Raw genomic sequence first — 15,427 nt, 5'->3', positions numbered from 1 at the left:
AACTTCACACTCTCAGTTTCGCGTTGTAAATATGGTGAGTATGAAGAATCTCCTATGACTATAGTACCTTAAATTCTCACTTTGTTAAGGATTTCCCGTAGCCGCACGCGGGGCCCCCAACCAACAGTAGCCTCCCGCTGGGTCCCCAAAGACGAAACATCTCAGCGTTGGGACACAAGTCCGTTTTCTACAGGGTCGTAAAGCGTCTCTCACGGCCCCCCACCGCAGGCACGCAGTCCTTCCCTCCTGTCAACGTAACTGTACACCACACCGCCCTCTCAGGCACGGCAGAAACCGCGCGACGGGGTTGTGGGGCTTTCCTGGAAAGGCATCTGGACTGCGCACGTGGTGTTCAACAAGTGGAAATGGAAGCAAACCAGAAGAATTACCACGAGGGTGAGAGAGTGGCCGGTGCGGGGAAACTTCGATGACGAAGCAGAGACTTTCGAGCGACGAACGAAGAATCACGTCTCAAGACAGTTGTAAATTCTGTAAATAAACTTCTTGTTCTAATCGTAATCGAAGCTTTCTTAACATTTTGGTGCCGAAACCCGGGAAGCTCTACGGAAACAAGAAGTTCAACGAGAACAGATGCAACTGTACTGATCGAAGATGGAGCGTCTACAAACAAAGAGGAGCTTGGCGCGCGTCGACCTGCAGAAGCTGAGCGATGAGCTTATGCTGCTGAAGACAACCGATGACCTGGAACCGGAGCACGAGGACCGCATCGCGGAAATAAGAGCTGAATTGGAGGTCATCGCCAAAGATCTGAAGCATCAAGACGCGCTCATCGACCCGCATGTCAGCGACGACGACTTCGCCGAGGAGTGCGCGGGAGTGCGGAAGTACCAGGCGCTCATTACACGTATGCGGACCCGTCTGGAGCGCTTGCAACGAAAGAGCCTGTCTGGTGGAAGTACGGTGAACGGAAGTACACCGGCCTTATCGTCCACCAGCAGCGCAGGCCCCCTCAAGCTACCGAAACTGGAACTTCAAAAGTTCAATGGCGACCGAGTTGGCTGGCAGCCGTTTTGGGAGCAATTTCGACAGGCTGTCCATGAAAACTGCAGCCTTTCGAACATCGAGCGATTCTTATACCTGCGTGCGGTGCTGACGGGCAAGGCGGCTGCAGCAGTGAGTGACATCCAGGCCAGTGAACAGAACTACGACTACGCCATAAAGACTCTGAAGGAGCGTTTCGGCCGACAGGACGTGCTCGCGCAGGAGCACCTCACGCAGCTGTTGAATCTGCAGACAGTTAAACGGCTGGATGACGTTAACGCGCTCCGTCGCCTGCACGACGACGTCCAGAGAAACGTCGCAGGGCTGAAGAATTTGGGTGTTCAACCGGACACATATGGTGCGATGCTGTGTGCGGTTTTGTTTCGTGTGCTGCCCACCGAGTGGGCTGTTGAGTTTCACAAGACCCACGCAACGGACAAGGATGTGCTCGACAGCTCAACTCTAGATGCGATTCTTGGCTCACTTCGCCTGGAACTCGACAGCCGTGAAAGGGCCCACGCAGGCCACACACAAGCTCCACATGAGCCGGATAAGAGTCGCCCTCCGAAAGATCAGCATCCGGATTGCATCAAAGGAAAGGGTTCTGCCGCCAGCCTTAAAGTGAGTGTGCAACACGAGAATGAAAAGTGCCCCTTTTGTGATTCTCCCTCACATGACGCGGCTGAATGCACTGCTCCAATACCGATAAAGGAAAAGAAGATGAGGCTACGGAACGCGGGGAGGTGCTACCGTTGCGCGAAAAGAGGGCATATGATGAAAGCGTGCAGAAATTGGACAATCCGGTGCGCGAAATGTGGTCGTCGCCACATTACCCCCCTCTGCGACCCTCCCGTGCCATCTTCTGACCCGAAGACCGCTGCGGAGCTCCACTCGACGGCTTCGCTGAGCAACAGCAGCAAGAATTCGGTTCTTCTGCAAACGGCGCAAGTATGGGTCGACGGTCCCTGCCGAAAGCGCCTGGCGCGCTGTCTATTTGATGGGGGCAGCGAGCGCTCATTCGTCACCGAGAGCCTCTCTCGAGAACTGAACCTGGAGGTGATCGGTGACGAAGAGGTGACTATCTATCCGTTCGGTGGGGCCGCTAACGTCATGAAGAGCAAGCGACGCCTAGTTCGAGTGTGGCTTCGGAGCCAGTACAGCCGCAAGGAGCATTGCGTTGAGGCGCTCGAGGTCGAGGAGATCTGCTCCGACAAACTGGTACTACCAAGCGACGTGCATCACCTCCCCGGAGTAGCTGCTCTACAGTTGGCAGACGTGGCGATATCACCGACCCGCGGTGACCGCAGCGACATTGAGATACTCATTGGAGCCGACAGCTATTGGCGTATAGTGAGCGGTGAAGTGAGAGCTATTGAGGGAGCGCTGGTCGCGCTGAACACTGACTTTGGATGGACTCTGCAGGGCCCAATTCCGCAGGCGGCCTCGACCGTGTGTTGCTCGACGGTGGCCGTCCTACGCACCGGGGTGGTGGAGCCGGCGTCCAGCCTTTCCAACGAGCTCCGAGCCTTCTGGGAATTAGAGAGCCTCGGCATCTCGACGAAGGACGGCCCATCGGGAGACGACGAACACGTGAGGCACGATTTTGTTCATTCATTGAGCTTTATCAACGGCCGCTACGAGGCAAGCCTCCCTTGGAAGCCATTAGACCGGCCTTTGGAAACTAACGAGGCAGTTGCAAGACAGCGCCTAAACAAGTTGCTTCGCCGCCTGAAGCCAAACAATGAGAGGCTCTCTGAGTATGACAAAACCATCCGGAGTTATCTAGAAGAAGGCTTCGCCGAAAGGGTTCCGGCAAACGAGATCAAAAACGGAGCCCAGATTTACTACATGCCGCACCGGGCAGTTCTACGACCTGGCAGCTCTACGACCAAAGTGCGAATTGTGTTCGACGCCTCCGCGAAAGCGCATGGTTGTATGTCCCTTAACGACGCACTAGTGACCGGCCCGAGCCTAAACCCAGACCTGCTGCAGCTGCTTCTTAACTTCCGGTGTCATGCCATTGCGATCACAGCGGACATTGAGAAAGCTTTCCTTCAGATTGGGGTAAACCCTGAGGACCGCGACGCACTCCGCTTTCTGTGGTTCCGTGACCCGCCAAACGAGCAAACGACAGGCGATGAAATTGAGGTGTGGCGCATGACGCGAATCCCGTTTGGCGCAACAAGCAGCCCCTTCATACTGGCCGCCACTATTCGACACCATCTCGATGGTGTCGGCGCTGCTCTCTCAGACACTGCCAATGTGCTAGAGAAGTGTCTCTATGTCGACGACCTAATTACGGGCGTTGACAACGTGCAAGAGGCCACTACCTTCTACGAGAAAGCACTGCAGATCATGAGCTCTGCTGGAATGAAGCTAAGGAAGTGGAGCTCCAACAGCGACACACTGCAACAGCGATTCATTTCCGATGGAGTCGAGAATCCGTGTAGTGTCAGTGAGGCCGCGACGTCAGAAATGACACCTGTGCTAGGGCTCGAGTGGAACAGGGAGAGCGACGAGCTGCGGTATCCGCTCAGAACTGTGTTGGAGCTGGTCAGCGTAAACCGAAACACCAAGAGATTTGTACTGCAGGCGTCAGCAAGGATATTTGATCCTCTTGGTCTTCTTGGCCCAGTCACCATCACAGCCAAGATGCTAGTTCAAGAGCTCTGGACACTTGGATTAGAATGGGACGCACTGCTACCGCCAGGTGTGAGTGAGAGGTGGGAAAAGTGGATCGATAATCTGCACCACCTCACTGCTATTACCCTTCCCCGTCGTTACGCTTGCCACATGGAAGCCGCCGAGTTGCACATATTTACAGACGCAAGTCCGCGCGCTTATGGGGCGGTCGCATACCTGCGCGGCGAGAGAGATGGGAAGACCACCGTGAGCCTCATCCTGGCAAAGACACGCGTGGCGCCACTGAAAACGCTCTCGCTCCCACGGTTGGAGCTCCTCGGGACCGTGTTGGGCGCTCGAATGTGCGCCAATTTGAGGGAAGCCCTGGGTGAGGGCCTCTCTAGGGTGACCCTTTGGACAGACTCTATGATTGCTCTGCACTGGATAAGAGGCTCAGCTACTCAATGGAAGCCTTTCGTGGCGAACCGCGTGCTAGAAATCCAAAGGCTGGTTGATCCGAGCGACTGGCGACATTGCCCGGGCGGAGACAATCCAGCGGATCTGATCACCAGAGGCGTCCCTCCGGAGGCTTTGAAGGCATGCGAGAAATGGTGGAGAGGACCGACATGGCTGTCTCAGGCATCGACAACATGGCCTTGCGTAGTTGCTGACGTTCCTGCAGAAATCATCCACGAAAAGCGAAGGTTGACCAAGACGGCAGTGGGTAGTGTCTCCGCGACTGCCCTCCCACTTCTCATAGACATCGAGCGCTTCAGCGACTTGAATCGTTTGTTACGAGTGACATCTTGGGTGCGTCGGTTCACGCATAACTGCAAACACGGCGCCCAGAGGCGAAATGGCGCGCTCAGTGCTGAAGAAATTCGGGAAGCGCGGGATCTTCTGACCCGGCAGGTGCAGAGAGAAGCGTTCGGTGACGCACGGAGCAACGTTGAGTCAAACGGCCGCCTCAAACAACAGCCAGACCTCAAAAGTTTGGAACTGTTCATCGATGACAGCGGATTGTTGCGGCTAAAGGGGCGTTTGCAGAAATCGAATTTGGCCTATGAAACGGCGCACCCCATCGTCCTGCCCGCATCACATCACTTCGGGGAGCTCCTGATACGGAACGAACACCGGCGGCTGCTGCATGCTGGCTGTTTGGACACATTGACGCAGTTAAGAGAGACATTTTGGATCGTTCGAGCTCGACAGGCAGTAAAGAAGGTGTTGAACCGTTGTTTTGTGTGCAAGAAGATGAGCAGCAAGGCTGCAACGCAGCCTGTCGCGCCACTACCTAGAGACAGGGTATCTGAAGCGGCACCTTTCATGGTATCGGGCCTCGACTTCGCCGGACCAGTGCTCACGAAAACGGATGGCAAGATACAGAAGTCCTACATCTTGCTACTCACATGCGCTGTCACCAGAGCGATCCATTTGGAAACAGTCACCGACCTGTCCACGGGGTCCTTCCTTTTGGCTTTTCGCCGCTTTGTGGCGCGGCGCGGACTCTGCCGCACCATTTATTCTGACAATGCTAAAACCTTCCACCGTGCGGCAGGTGAGCTGAAAAGGCTGTGGAAAGCGGCACGCGACCAAGAAGCGCTCTACTATTTGTCTCAGCAGGGAATCGAGTGGAAATTCAATGTGGAAAGAGCCCCCTGGTGGGGAGGTTTTTGGGAGAGAATGGTGCGCTCAACGAAGACCTCATTGAAGAAAGTGCTTGGGTGCAGCTACGTAACGTTTGAGGAACTCTGCACTATCCTGACGGACATTGAGGCGGTGATAAATTCACGCCCGTTAACCCGCGTTTCCAGTGACGAGGACGAAGCGGAGCCGCTGACACCAGCCCATTTTCTCCTAGGAAGACGCTTGACCTCCCTGCCGACTCGCGGAGAACAACCGACTGCTTCTAACGCCAACGAACTAGCGCGTCGGTGGAAGTATCGCCAGAAATTATCTGATCTACTATGGAAGCGCTGGCGAGCAGAGTACTTGTGCTCTTTACGATCACATCACCACGCCACGCCGGCAGCAGCAAGTGACTTGCAGATCAGCGACCTGGTGTTGCTACATGATGACTTTCACCCACGTCATACGTGGAAGGTTGGCAGGATTATTGAAGTTTTTCCGGGACGCGATGGACGCACCCGCGCCTGCATGATACGCCTGCCTGGGGGAAAGAACGTACGACGGCCTGTTCAACTTATTCATCTGTTAGAGGCTCGAGGTCAATGAGCTACGCTCATTGGGCGGGGAGTATGTTAAGGATTTCCCGTAGCCGCACGCGGGGCCCCCAACCAACAGTAGCCTCCCGCTGGGTCCCCAAAGACGAAACATCTCAGCGTTGGGACACAAGTCCGTTTTCTACAGGGTCGTAAAGCGTCTCTCACGGCCCCCCACCGCAGGCACGCAGTCCTTCCCTCCTGTCAACGTAACTGTACACCACACCGCCCTCTCAGGCACGGCAGAAACCGCGCGACGGGGTTGTGGGGCTTTCCTGGAAAGGCATCTGGACTGCGCACGTGGTGTTCAACAAGTGGAAATGGAAGCAAACCAGAAGAATTACCACGAGGGTGAGAGAGTGGCCGGTGCGGGGAAACTTCGATGACGAAGCAGAGACTTTCGAGCGACGAACGAAGAATCACGTCTCAAGACAGTTGTAAATTCTGTAAATAAACTTCTTGTTCTAATCGTAATCGAAGCTTTCGTAACACACTTATTAAACAAAACATGTGGCTGACAAAGCAAGGTACTTCGCAGAAGTCTTCAGAATAAGCCAGTGCCAATTTCTTCATTGTTAGAGACCTCTAATATAAAGTCTTTCTAAAGAAAAAGACCAAGTTCAGTCAATTATTGTTTATAGAAACCACACTGAGCTGGTTGTGTACTCTATAAGATTGTAAATAACTACGAATTTATATGCTAGGTGTCGTTCCTTGCCCTCCTACTTTTCCCAGCTTGGTTGGGGGGCGAACGGGAAAGCGCTGAAGTGGCTCTTTACTGCTCCCCTCCGGCTACTCCAAGTAAATAGCCTACGTAATTCTGTCTAAGCTCAAATATTCTTTGAAAAAAAGCGGGCGATTATAACGTTAAACTGCCCCGCATTGCTTCCTTCCGTATAGGTCGTTAGCTGTTAATGATTGGTCGAAATTTTCTGAGCCATGCTCACAGCACCTGCTCGTAACACGACGCAACAGATGACGCGTAAGTAATCCACCGCGTAATTACCACTTACGCATGACTACGTTAAAAAATAAACTCTTCTCAATACGGCGTATTGTTCGACATTGGTACTTCGCTATTCGCCAAATTTTTTCGGTGTGCCATAAAATTGCCTCCTAGTTACGCGACGTCACAAGTCAGCAAAAACTCGCGGCGTTAAAATGAAGTGTGCACAATAAGCAGCGCATTACTGTGCTGAACAATAACTATTTTTTTTAATAGCCAGACAGTGTCTCATTCTGAACGTAATTCAAGAAGGCTGCCCACCAACCACTTTGGCAGCGGCTACTTATAGCAGTAGGCGAGATGGATTCATATGTGTATAACAGATACTTTCAGTTGTAGTATTAGCGACGTTGATTTGTTTTTGCGCGCATAGAACTCTCTCTGTGAAGTCATCGTTGCTGACAGATAAGTAGAGAGAGAAATAAACATTATTAGGAACGGACACAATCCTTCGCAGGTGGGCAGTCTTCTTAGTCCAGAAAACCATGGACGCTGATCATCTCCCTTGTGAGGTATAGATCAAGCTACAGGGCAAACTTGAAAGCTGGGCTTTTCAATGTGCTGAGTCCACTGCCTTGTTACAAGCCGCCGCGACCGCTCCAGGCTACCGTACGATAAGGAACTTGTACAGCAGGCTAATCAGAGACTAAAGTTGGATTATTTTATTGCGATAGCAATTATATGGACAGTCTCGGCTGGTTTTTGTCCGTCCCCGTCTCCGCCGCCATGCACCGTATATGTTTAAGTATGTATATATATATAAACGCCCCAAAGAAAAATAATTCAGAAAAATGCTTCCGAAGCGCGGAATCGAACCAGGGACCTCTCGCTCGGCAGCGCGCAGCGCTAGCCACTACACGACGGAACGCAGATCGTCCACGTAGCTAACGGCGAGTGTTATATACACGCCCTTTACCGCTGGCCGGACTCAGAGACGGCAGGCGCCTATAAGCGTTTCTTCATTACCAGCGAGATGGCGCGAGGAGCGCGCTGGGCGAGGAGCACGCCGATGCTCGTTGCCCTACAGGGCGTGGTCGCCTTCGTGCGCTTATCTCAAGGAAAGAAGGGGGGCGGGCGCGGGGAAGAGCGGGGGGGGGGGGGTTGTATGTCTTGTGCTTTCCCCGCGATGTCCGCGCTGAAGTCATAGAGCGTACGACGGACACTTCGCTCGCAACAGCGGCCGCGTTTGCGAAAGGAGCGCGCTGTTCAAACAGAAATAAGCAACAACTGCGACGTTTAGTTCGCACTCGTCCTGTATATATATATCTGTTCGTTCGTTTCGTGCGTCCTGCGTTATGTTTCAGCAGTGCGCTTCAAGTATCGAGCTGTGACGCAAGATAGTTCGCGCTCGTCCCAAGGGTCGGTTTCTTCGTATACCTCCCATAGGACGCGAAATTCAAACGCTCCGCCGACGCAAGCGCCGACAGCGCCGAGAGCGCTATTGAGTTACGCCCCTTGCAGAAGGCCGCCAAGCTCAAAGGGCGATGACGTAGCGATTACGTTGCTTACGTCGTCAGGGCAACAGTAACAACAGCCGCTCGCCTCCACCCCCTCTTCCTCCCTTCTCCGCACGCCGTTTTCTTTCTATTTTTTTTTTTGCGTTTGCTTTTCCTCCTCTCCCATGCCGCGCACCGTTTTTTATTTTGTACGCTTGCTTTTTCTCCTCTCCTATGCCCCGCGCCGGGATTTTTTTTGTTCGCGTGCGCTCGCGCGCGTGCTGTGCTTGGCCGCGCATTCGCGTTTGCCCGCAGCCAGCTCGTGCTAGAGCATAAAGGATGAATCCACCTACAACATTTCTGTTACCTCTTTTTATTGTTCTGTTTCCGAAACTCAAGATTTGCATGTAATGGGGCACGATACAAGTTCAGGAGAAGAACAGAAGGGAAGAATTCACAGTGTGTGCATGACTAAACACAACAGTTCATTGTAAAATTTAGAAATTAAAAAATCGAACACATTGAAAAGTGTAGGCCCTTTGACGTACACACATATAAGAAACACGATTTTCATTTGGTGCAATACCGAGCAAAGTGCAGAGGAGCCTCTGATGAGAGGTAATCATGTAGTTTAAAGAAATGTCAGTGCATGACAAAAACATAACGAAGCGCAAAATATGTAAATATGAAATAATATTGCAATGATTTACTTATTAACCGTTGAAATGATACGAAACACAAAACAACCACTTACATATTTGCTCAGATTTTGCACAAATATACATGAAATGCTGGACACCTTCACCAGATAAACAAAATGAAAAAGATTTAGCACAGTAAGTAGTACATTGCGCTAAAAAGAGCAAGACACAATATATGGTACTTGAACACTACTTGAAAGTTAGTTGGTGGCAACGGGATGCAGGCCATGGTCAGTTTATGCAGCAGCACATGACATTCGAAGAAAAGCGTATTACTCAACGACCAGGTGAAATAAGCCTCTACGCAGCTTTTCTTTCACCGCGAATACAATGCCTAGCTGAATATAACGCCACTGAAGGGAGGACGTCATGTTGGGTACACTGAGCACTTCATTGTGATAAACACAAACAGTAAAATTCTACATATAGGACATGTCTCATGCCTACGCATGAATCCTTAGAGCGGTTTTTCCATAGGCAATAACAGAGACAATATATAAACACACAAACTACTTCTTCAGCCGTAAAGTACATAGCATATTCACGCACCGAGAAGAAGCACTGGGGGCAGGGTAGAAAGCTGGTCCACTTGAGTTGCTGATCGAGACTTCGCAGAGCGCTGATTCTACAGCTGTTAACCCCTCCTTGGGCAAACGCATCAGTTCTTGCCTTCTCGAATACTCCGAAAACGTTTCCGTCCTGAAATAAAGCAATTGAAAACTATTAATTCCAACGATACAAATTACGCAGTCGCATGAGGGAAACGTAGTTTCGTCGTCTCGGCTCAGTGCAAGCTGCGATACATTAGGCAGTTTTAGAATATCGTACGCTATTTTAGCGTTTGCGGCTCGCTATTTCCGTCACTACCGGAGTCCGCAAGCGGTTAGCGTACGACGCATGACAGTTGCGAGAAAAGCCAACGCAAAGCTTTTCGTACGCTATTCTAAAACTGCCTATTGAGTCTTAGGAACGCTTATTTAAACGATGGCGAGTGATAAACAGGCAAAAAAAGCAAAACGCACTTCCATCACGCAGTTCTGTCATAGACGCAAAAGTTAAACTATGAGTCTCAAGTTCCTTAATTTCATTCCTTCTAGGAACAGCGATATTAACTGCAACGTCGTGCTTTTCACGATTCAGCCGTAGTTAAAAAAACAATAACTGTGTTGTCCAACTGCAATTCGTAAATGTGTGGCTGCGAACGCAAGCCGCATGCTCACCTTTAGTTTTTCGGAACCTCGAAGAATCTTGCGGAGCTCGGCCGGTCTTGAAGTATCCGTGCACCGTTCCATGATGTACGAATGGTACGTGCCGTTAACCACCACGGCGGCAAGAGCGCACAACACGCAAACACCACGAAAACTTCACACACCGGCCAAAGCTCGCTTCATGTAACGGAACATCACGAAACTTCATATCAAGGCCGGCGACTAGGACGGGCTCCTGTATGGCGGCGACGGAGCACGGCTGACATAACGACCACTCCGATAAGTCTCAAGAGCGAACAATGACCCGCTAACCACAACGGGAGACTTGCAGGTGTCCGCCAAGCATAGCCTCCCTGCACGGCCAGCCTGGTGCCCGCTCTCAGCACTCGCTTCATGCTACAACGGAACTTTCGAGGAATTCAAAAATTGGGGGACCCTTAAGCTTCGCCTTTAAGAGTTGAACGCAATAGCGAAATCCGGCCCCTAGTGCGCACTTCAACCACTAAGTGCATACTTATTAATGTGTTTTGTTACACACACACACACACACACACACACACACACACACACACACACACACACACACACACACACACACACACACACACACACACACACACACACACACACGCGCGCGCGCGAATGGCACAGGTTTTCGATCTAAAGCAAGAGTCGCATGGCCTCTAAGATACACGCCGCGCGCTCGCCATCTCGGAGGCCATGAAGAGTCTCACGATGCCTCACAGATGGCAGCACATTATCTAGCGTTTGCTGTTTGCTTGTTGATATGTTTTCCGCTAGATGGACATAGTTGTCCATTGTTAGAGCTGTTTGAAAAAGCGTGTGTGTTTTTAGCGGCGATGGCTGCACTATCCCGGCCTTTTTCGACGTAGTTTGATGGTCTCCCAAATGCGCCTTCAAATCGCCGAATGGGCTCGTTTTCGTCGTGACACCTGTCGAACAAAATGCGTTAAGACGACTCTTTCCACTACATAGCAATTATGTAGTGTTTTTTTCCGAAGCTGTTGCAAGTAACCTCGTGGCTTCGTGGTAGGACACCTGCTTGCCACGCGAACGGCCCAGGTTCGATCCTCAATGAAACCGAAATTGTTATTCTTTATTTTATTTGCTGCTTTCTCGATTTTTCGCTCACGGTCGATTTTTCGCTCACAACCAACGGTGCCGACACCGACAACGGAATTTCTGCGACACGAGCTCTCTAACGCTATCGCGTTAAAACTAGCGTCGCGGCGCGCGCGCGGCCTCCGCGGCCGGCGCGGGGTTCACAGCTTTGCCGGCACGGCGGCACGCTGCCATTGGCTGCTTTAATTTTGAATCTCCATGAACACTAGCGCCAATTTCACCTTCAGTTACGGCCCCTTTTAAAAGGCCGCCGAACTAGCAAATTATTCAAGATGGTGTCGGTGACGTCATCATGACGTAATTCTTTGGGACGCCGGAGCGGCAGTGTTTCCGGGTATTGCTCGTCCTGTGTGCGTTCTTTTCGTTCGTCATTTGGGCTCGAGCGACGCGCTGACAATTTCGAACTGCTTTCCGTCCTTCTCGTTACATTCCAAGTTGTTGCTATCGCATTCATTGCTTCGCCGTTGCGGCAAAACTGTGACTTTTTTTAGCTCTCCTGGATCGGCACAACTAAAATACTCGACACTTCTGCCCACTCATCAGCTCACAGCAGCTTGGATATGAAACAGTGGCGATGCTATTCGTTTTAAAAGAAAGAAACTAAATTTCCTGAAATAGGAGAGCGTTTGATCGGGCTATAAAACGTTTACTGGTTCCCGCCCATATTTGCGTCGCCGGTTACTTAAATTTCAAGCCAGGCCCAACAAAATAAAATCATGACAGATTGCTGTAATCTTGTAGAGACCCTGCTGAGCGATAGCCTCCTCTGCAATGCTCGAGCGCAAGACGCACAAGCGTGGAATAGGCAGCCCGCACCGCAGAGAGCCTACAATGCGTGGTCACGACACAGGGAGGACAGTCGTCGCGGCAAAATTGTAGGAAACTTATTTTACATAATTACGTTATTGCTGCGTTCAACTAAAACTTTGCCTGACTTGTTAGTTTCCCAGTCTGCAGCCGACAATGACCACGGTCGAAAGTGGGGGGGCTCCGCCCCCCTAACATTTTGTTGAAAACCAGGAAGCGGAGCCGAAGTATAGAACGTCTTGTTTATTCGACGCTGGGTAAAAAACTAAAAACGGAATGCGGGCTCGTGCTCGGGCCCACCTTCGCTTGTCGCTTCTTCTTCTACTCTCCTCTTGACAAGCATAATATTTAACAGCTCCCGGCCGAACAACTTGTGCGGGGCTTGCTTCTTTTCAAGTCTCTTGTTTCCGAGGTACCGAATCTTGTCCAGCAGATTCCAGGTGGTACAACATCTGTACTGGTCTCCGCAAAGTGGTTCCACAAGGAGTGCGCACCTTGCATGAGCGAACTTTGCCGTCGCTGCCCGGAAATACTTCGGTGACCTGTCCCATCTTCCACAATTGCCGCGGCGAGTTTAATTCCTTTATCAGTACGATATCTCCTGTCTTCACGGATTCTGTGCTAGTAGTTTCATTCACATGAGCTGAACGAAGTTCTTGGAGGCACTCTCGTCGCCACCTGTTCCAGAGATTGTTTAACACTTGTTCTTGGTGTTTCCATCTTCGTTGAAGTATGTCGCGTGTCGACGACGCTTCTTCGGCTGGTGTGCTCGCACAGTCTGTAGGAAGCATAGTCAATCTTTGGCCTATGAGGAAATGACTTGGCGTAAGTGGAGTCGGTTCAGAGGATTCTGTATACACAAATGTAATCGGTCGTGAATTTATCATAGCTTCAACTTGAATGAGGATGGTAGAAAGTTCTTCGTAGTTAAAGAAATGATTTCCCAGTGTTTTCTTCAATGTAGACTTCACGGATCTAATAAGTCTTTCCCAAAATCCTCCCCACCAGGGAGCTTGTTCAGTGATGAATTTCCAAATGATCTTGTGACATCCGAAATACGATTGTACTTTTTGCGATTCCATTAACTCATGAAGCCGCTGAATCTCCCTTGAGGCCTTTCTAAAGGTCTTGGCATTGTCGGAGTAAATTATCCTACAGATGCCTCGTCGTGCCACAAATCGTTTAAAAGCTAGTAGGAACTTGTCGTAAGTAAGACTGGTGACGAGCTCCAAATGAACCGCTCTGACGACTGCACATGTGAAGATGAGTATGTAACTCTTTTTCGTAGCTTCTCCATTATCTTTTCGTAGAAGGGGTCCAGCAAAATCTACACCACAGACTTCGAAAGGTGGAGAAGGCTGGACACGGTCTGCAGTTAGGGGTGCGAAAGGCTCTGAGTATTGCTTGCAGGAATATCGTCGGCAAACGGTGCATTCGTTTATGACTTTCTTTACAACCTGCCTGGCTCTCAGTATCCAAAATCTTTCTCTCAATTCCGTTAAGAGAAAACTGAGTCCAGCGTGTAAAAGTCGTTGATGTTCTTTCTTCACCAACAATTTTGTGAATGTGTCTGAAGCTGGAAGCAGAATAGGGTGCTTGGAACTTTCACGGAGGTTGCTGAACTGAAGTCGACCTCCCAAGCGAAGAAGCCCTAATTCGTCGTGATAGGGACTGAACCGCTGAAGTGCAATGTCCATTCGACGTACATCTGGTCCAAATACTTTATCTTGTGTTCGACGTATCCAATAAATTTCGGCCTCTTGTAATTCGGTTGCGTCTAGAGGTCCTTTCTTTCTGGCGTCTGTATGTCGGCAATTCCTAGTAAAACGTTGTATCCACGCAGTTGTACGCATCAGTCGGTTATAAGAGCTGTAGTCATCGCTGTTTACAATCGTAGGTTCTGGTCGTACAGCTGCATTCAAACACTTCGTTTCCTCTTCTACGTCGACTGTATCCTCGCTGTAGCAGGGTTCGTCGAATGTCGTCTCAGTGTGGAGAAAGTTTGGTCCTTTCCACCAAAGCGAACTTTGTAAGAGTTGTTCCGCGGTGGCTCCTCTAGACAGCAAATCGGCTGGATTCTGATCCCCTGGGCAATGTCTCCACATATTCACTTCGGTTAGGGAGAGTATCTCCGCCACTCTGTTTGCTACGAACTGTTTCCAGCGCTTCGTTGAACTTCGTAGCCAATGAATCACAATCATGGAGTCTGTCCACATAACTGTTTCAACGTCCGCTAGGTTTAAGGCACGTTTCACTGTTGCAATAAGTCGAGCTGCAACAAGCGCTCCCATAAGCTCCAGTCGTGGGGCAGTCATATTTTGTAGAGGTGCGACTCTCGATTTGGCTATCAATAGCTGAACTGTTATGTCTCCATTGATGTCTCGTACCTGAAGGTAGAGCACGGCGCCATACGCAGCTGGGATGCTCCCCTACCCGAGTCTATTCTTCTGGAGTGGACAGCGTCGCTAAAGGCATGGATGGTAACCCGAACATTCTTGCCCAGGAGGAATTGACCAAAATGTCTCTTAACTTCCAACTGATTAACCATTGGGAGGCCTTTAGTCCACGCTGTCCACTCCAGAAGAATAGACTCGGGTAGGGGAGCATCCCAGCTGTATTTCTGTATCCACAGCCTTTGAACTAATAACTTCACCACCAGAACGAACGGTGCCAAGAATCCGAAAGTACATGAGTGAGGCAAAGCTTAAGATCTGTCGCTTCGTAACCTTTGACTCGTTTAACGATTCAAGCATCTTGTCTATCGATGGCTTTAAGATGTCTTTGTCAGTGTCCCAGACAAGTCCAAGAATCTTTTTTCCGTTTCCTACATCGAACTGTATCTTCATGTCTTTACTGTTGTAAAAGTTTCGTAAATGTCCATCATTTGTCGTCCACTTTGTTAGGTGCATCCCCGCCTCTTCCAAAATACTGAAGCAATCGTTGACGACTTGCTGTGCTTCGTCTTTGCTCTGTGCTCCGATGACCAAATCATCTACATAGAAATGATCCTTCAACAGTTTGGCAGTCGAAGGGTACTTGTCTTCCACGAGTTGAAAGTGGTGTCGCAGAGTTGCCGCTAGGAGAAAGGGACTGCTGCAGGCACCGAAAGGAACCCTTGTCATGCGCAATTCTTGAAGGTTAGTAGAACCTTCCTCAAACCAAAAGTAGCGAAACGCGTCTCGGTCGTGTTCAGCCAGTGACACTTGAAGAAAAGCTTTTTCGATGTCGGCGGAAATTCCAGTCTTGAAGCTGCGAAACTTCAGCAGTAAGTCAAGTATGT

General features: G+C 50.4%; 1 protein-coding gene across 1 annotated transcript; it reads left to right on the top strand.

The window, feature by feature from the left end:
* The first annotated feature begins 612 nt into the window (after positions 1 to 612).
* Positions 613 to 15,227, top strand: LOC119383733 (uncharacterized). The gene is made up of 2 exons (XM_037652025.1): positions 613 to 5,403; positions 15,051 to 15,227. The coding sequence occupies exons 1-2, from the start codon at positions 613 to 615 to the stop codon at positions 15,225 to 15,227; spliced, it is 4,968 nt and encodes a 1,655-aa protein (XP_037507953.1).
* Positions 15,228 to 15,427: the final 200 nt, after the last annotated feature.

Source organism: Rhipicephalus sanguineus, chromosome 1 (assembly GCF_013339695.2).
Source record: "Rhipicephalus sanguineus isolate Rsan-2018 chromosome 1, BIME_Rsan_1.4, whole genome shotgun sequence".
Lineage (NCBI taxonomy): Eukaryota > Metazoa > Arthropoda > Arachnida > Ixodida > Ixodidae > Rhipicephalus > Rhipicephalus sanguineus.
This window is presented reverse-complemented; position numbering and strand designations above follow the sequence as displayed.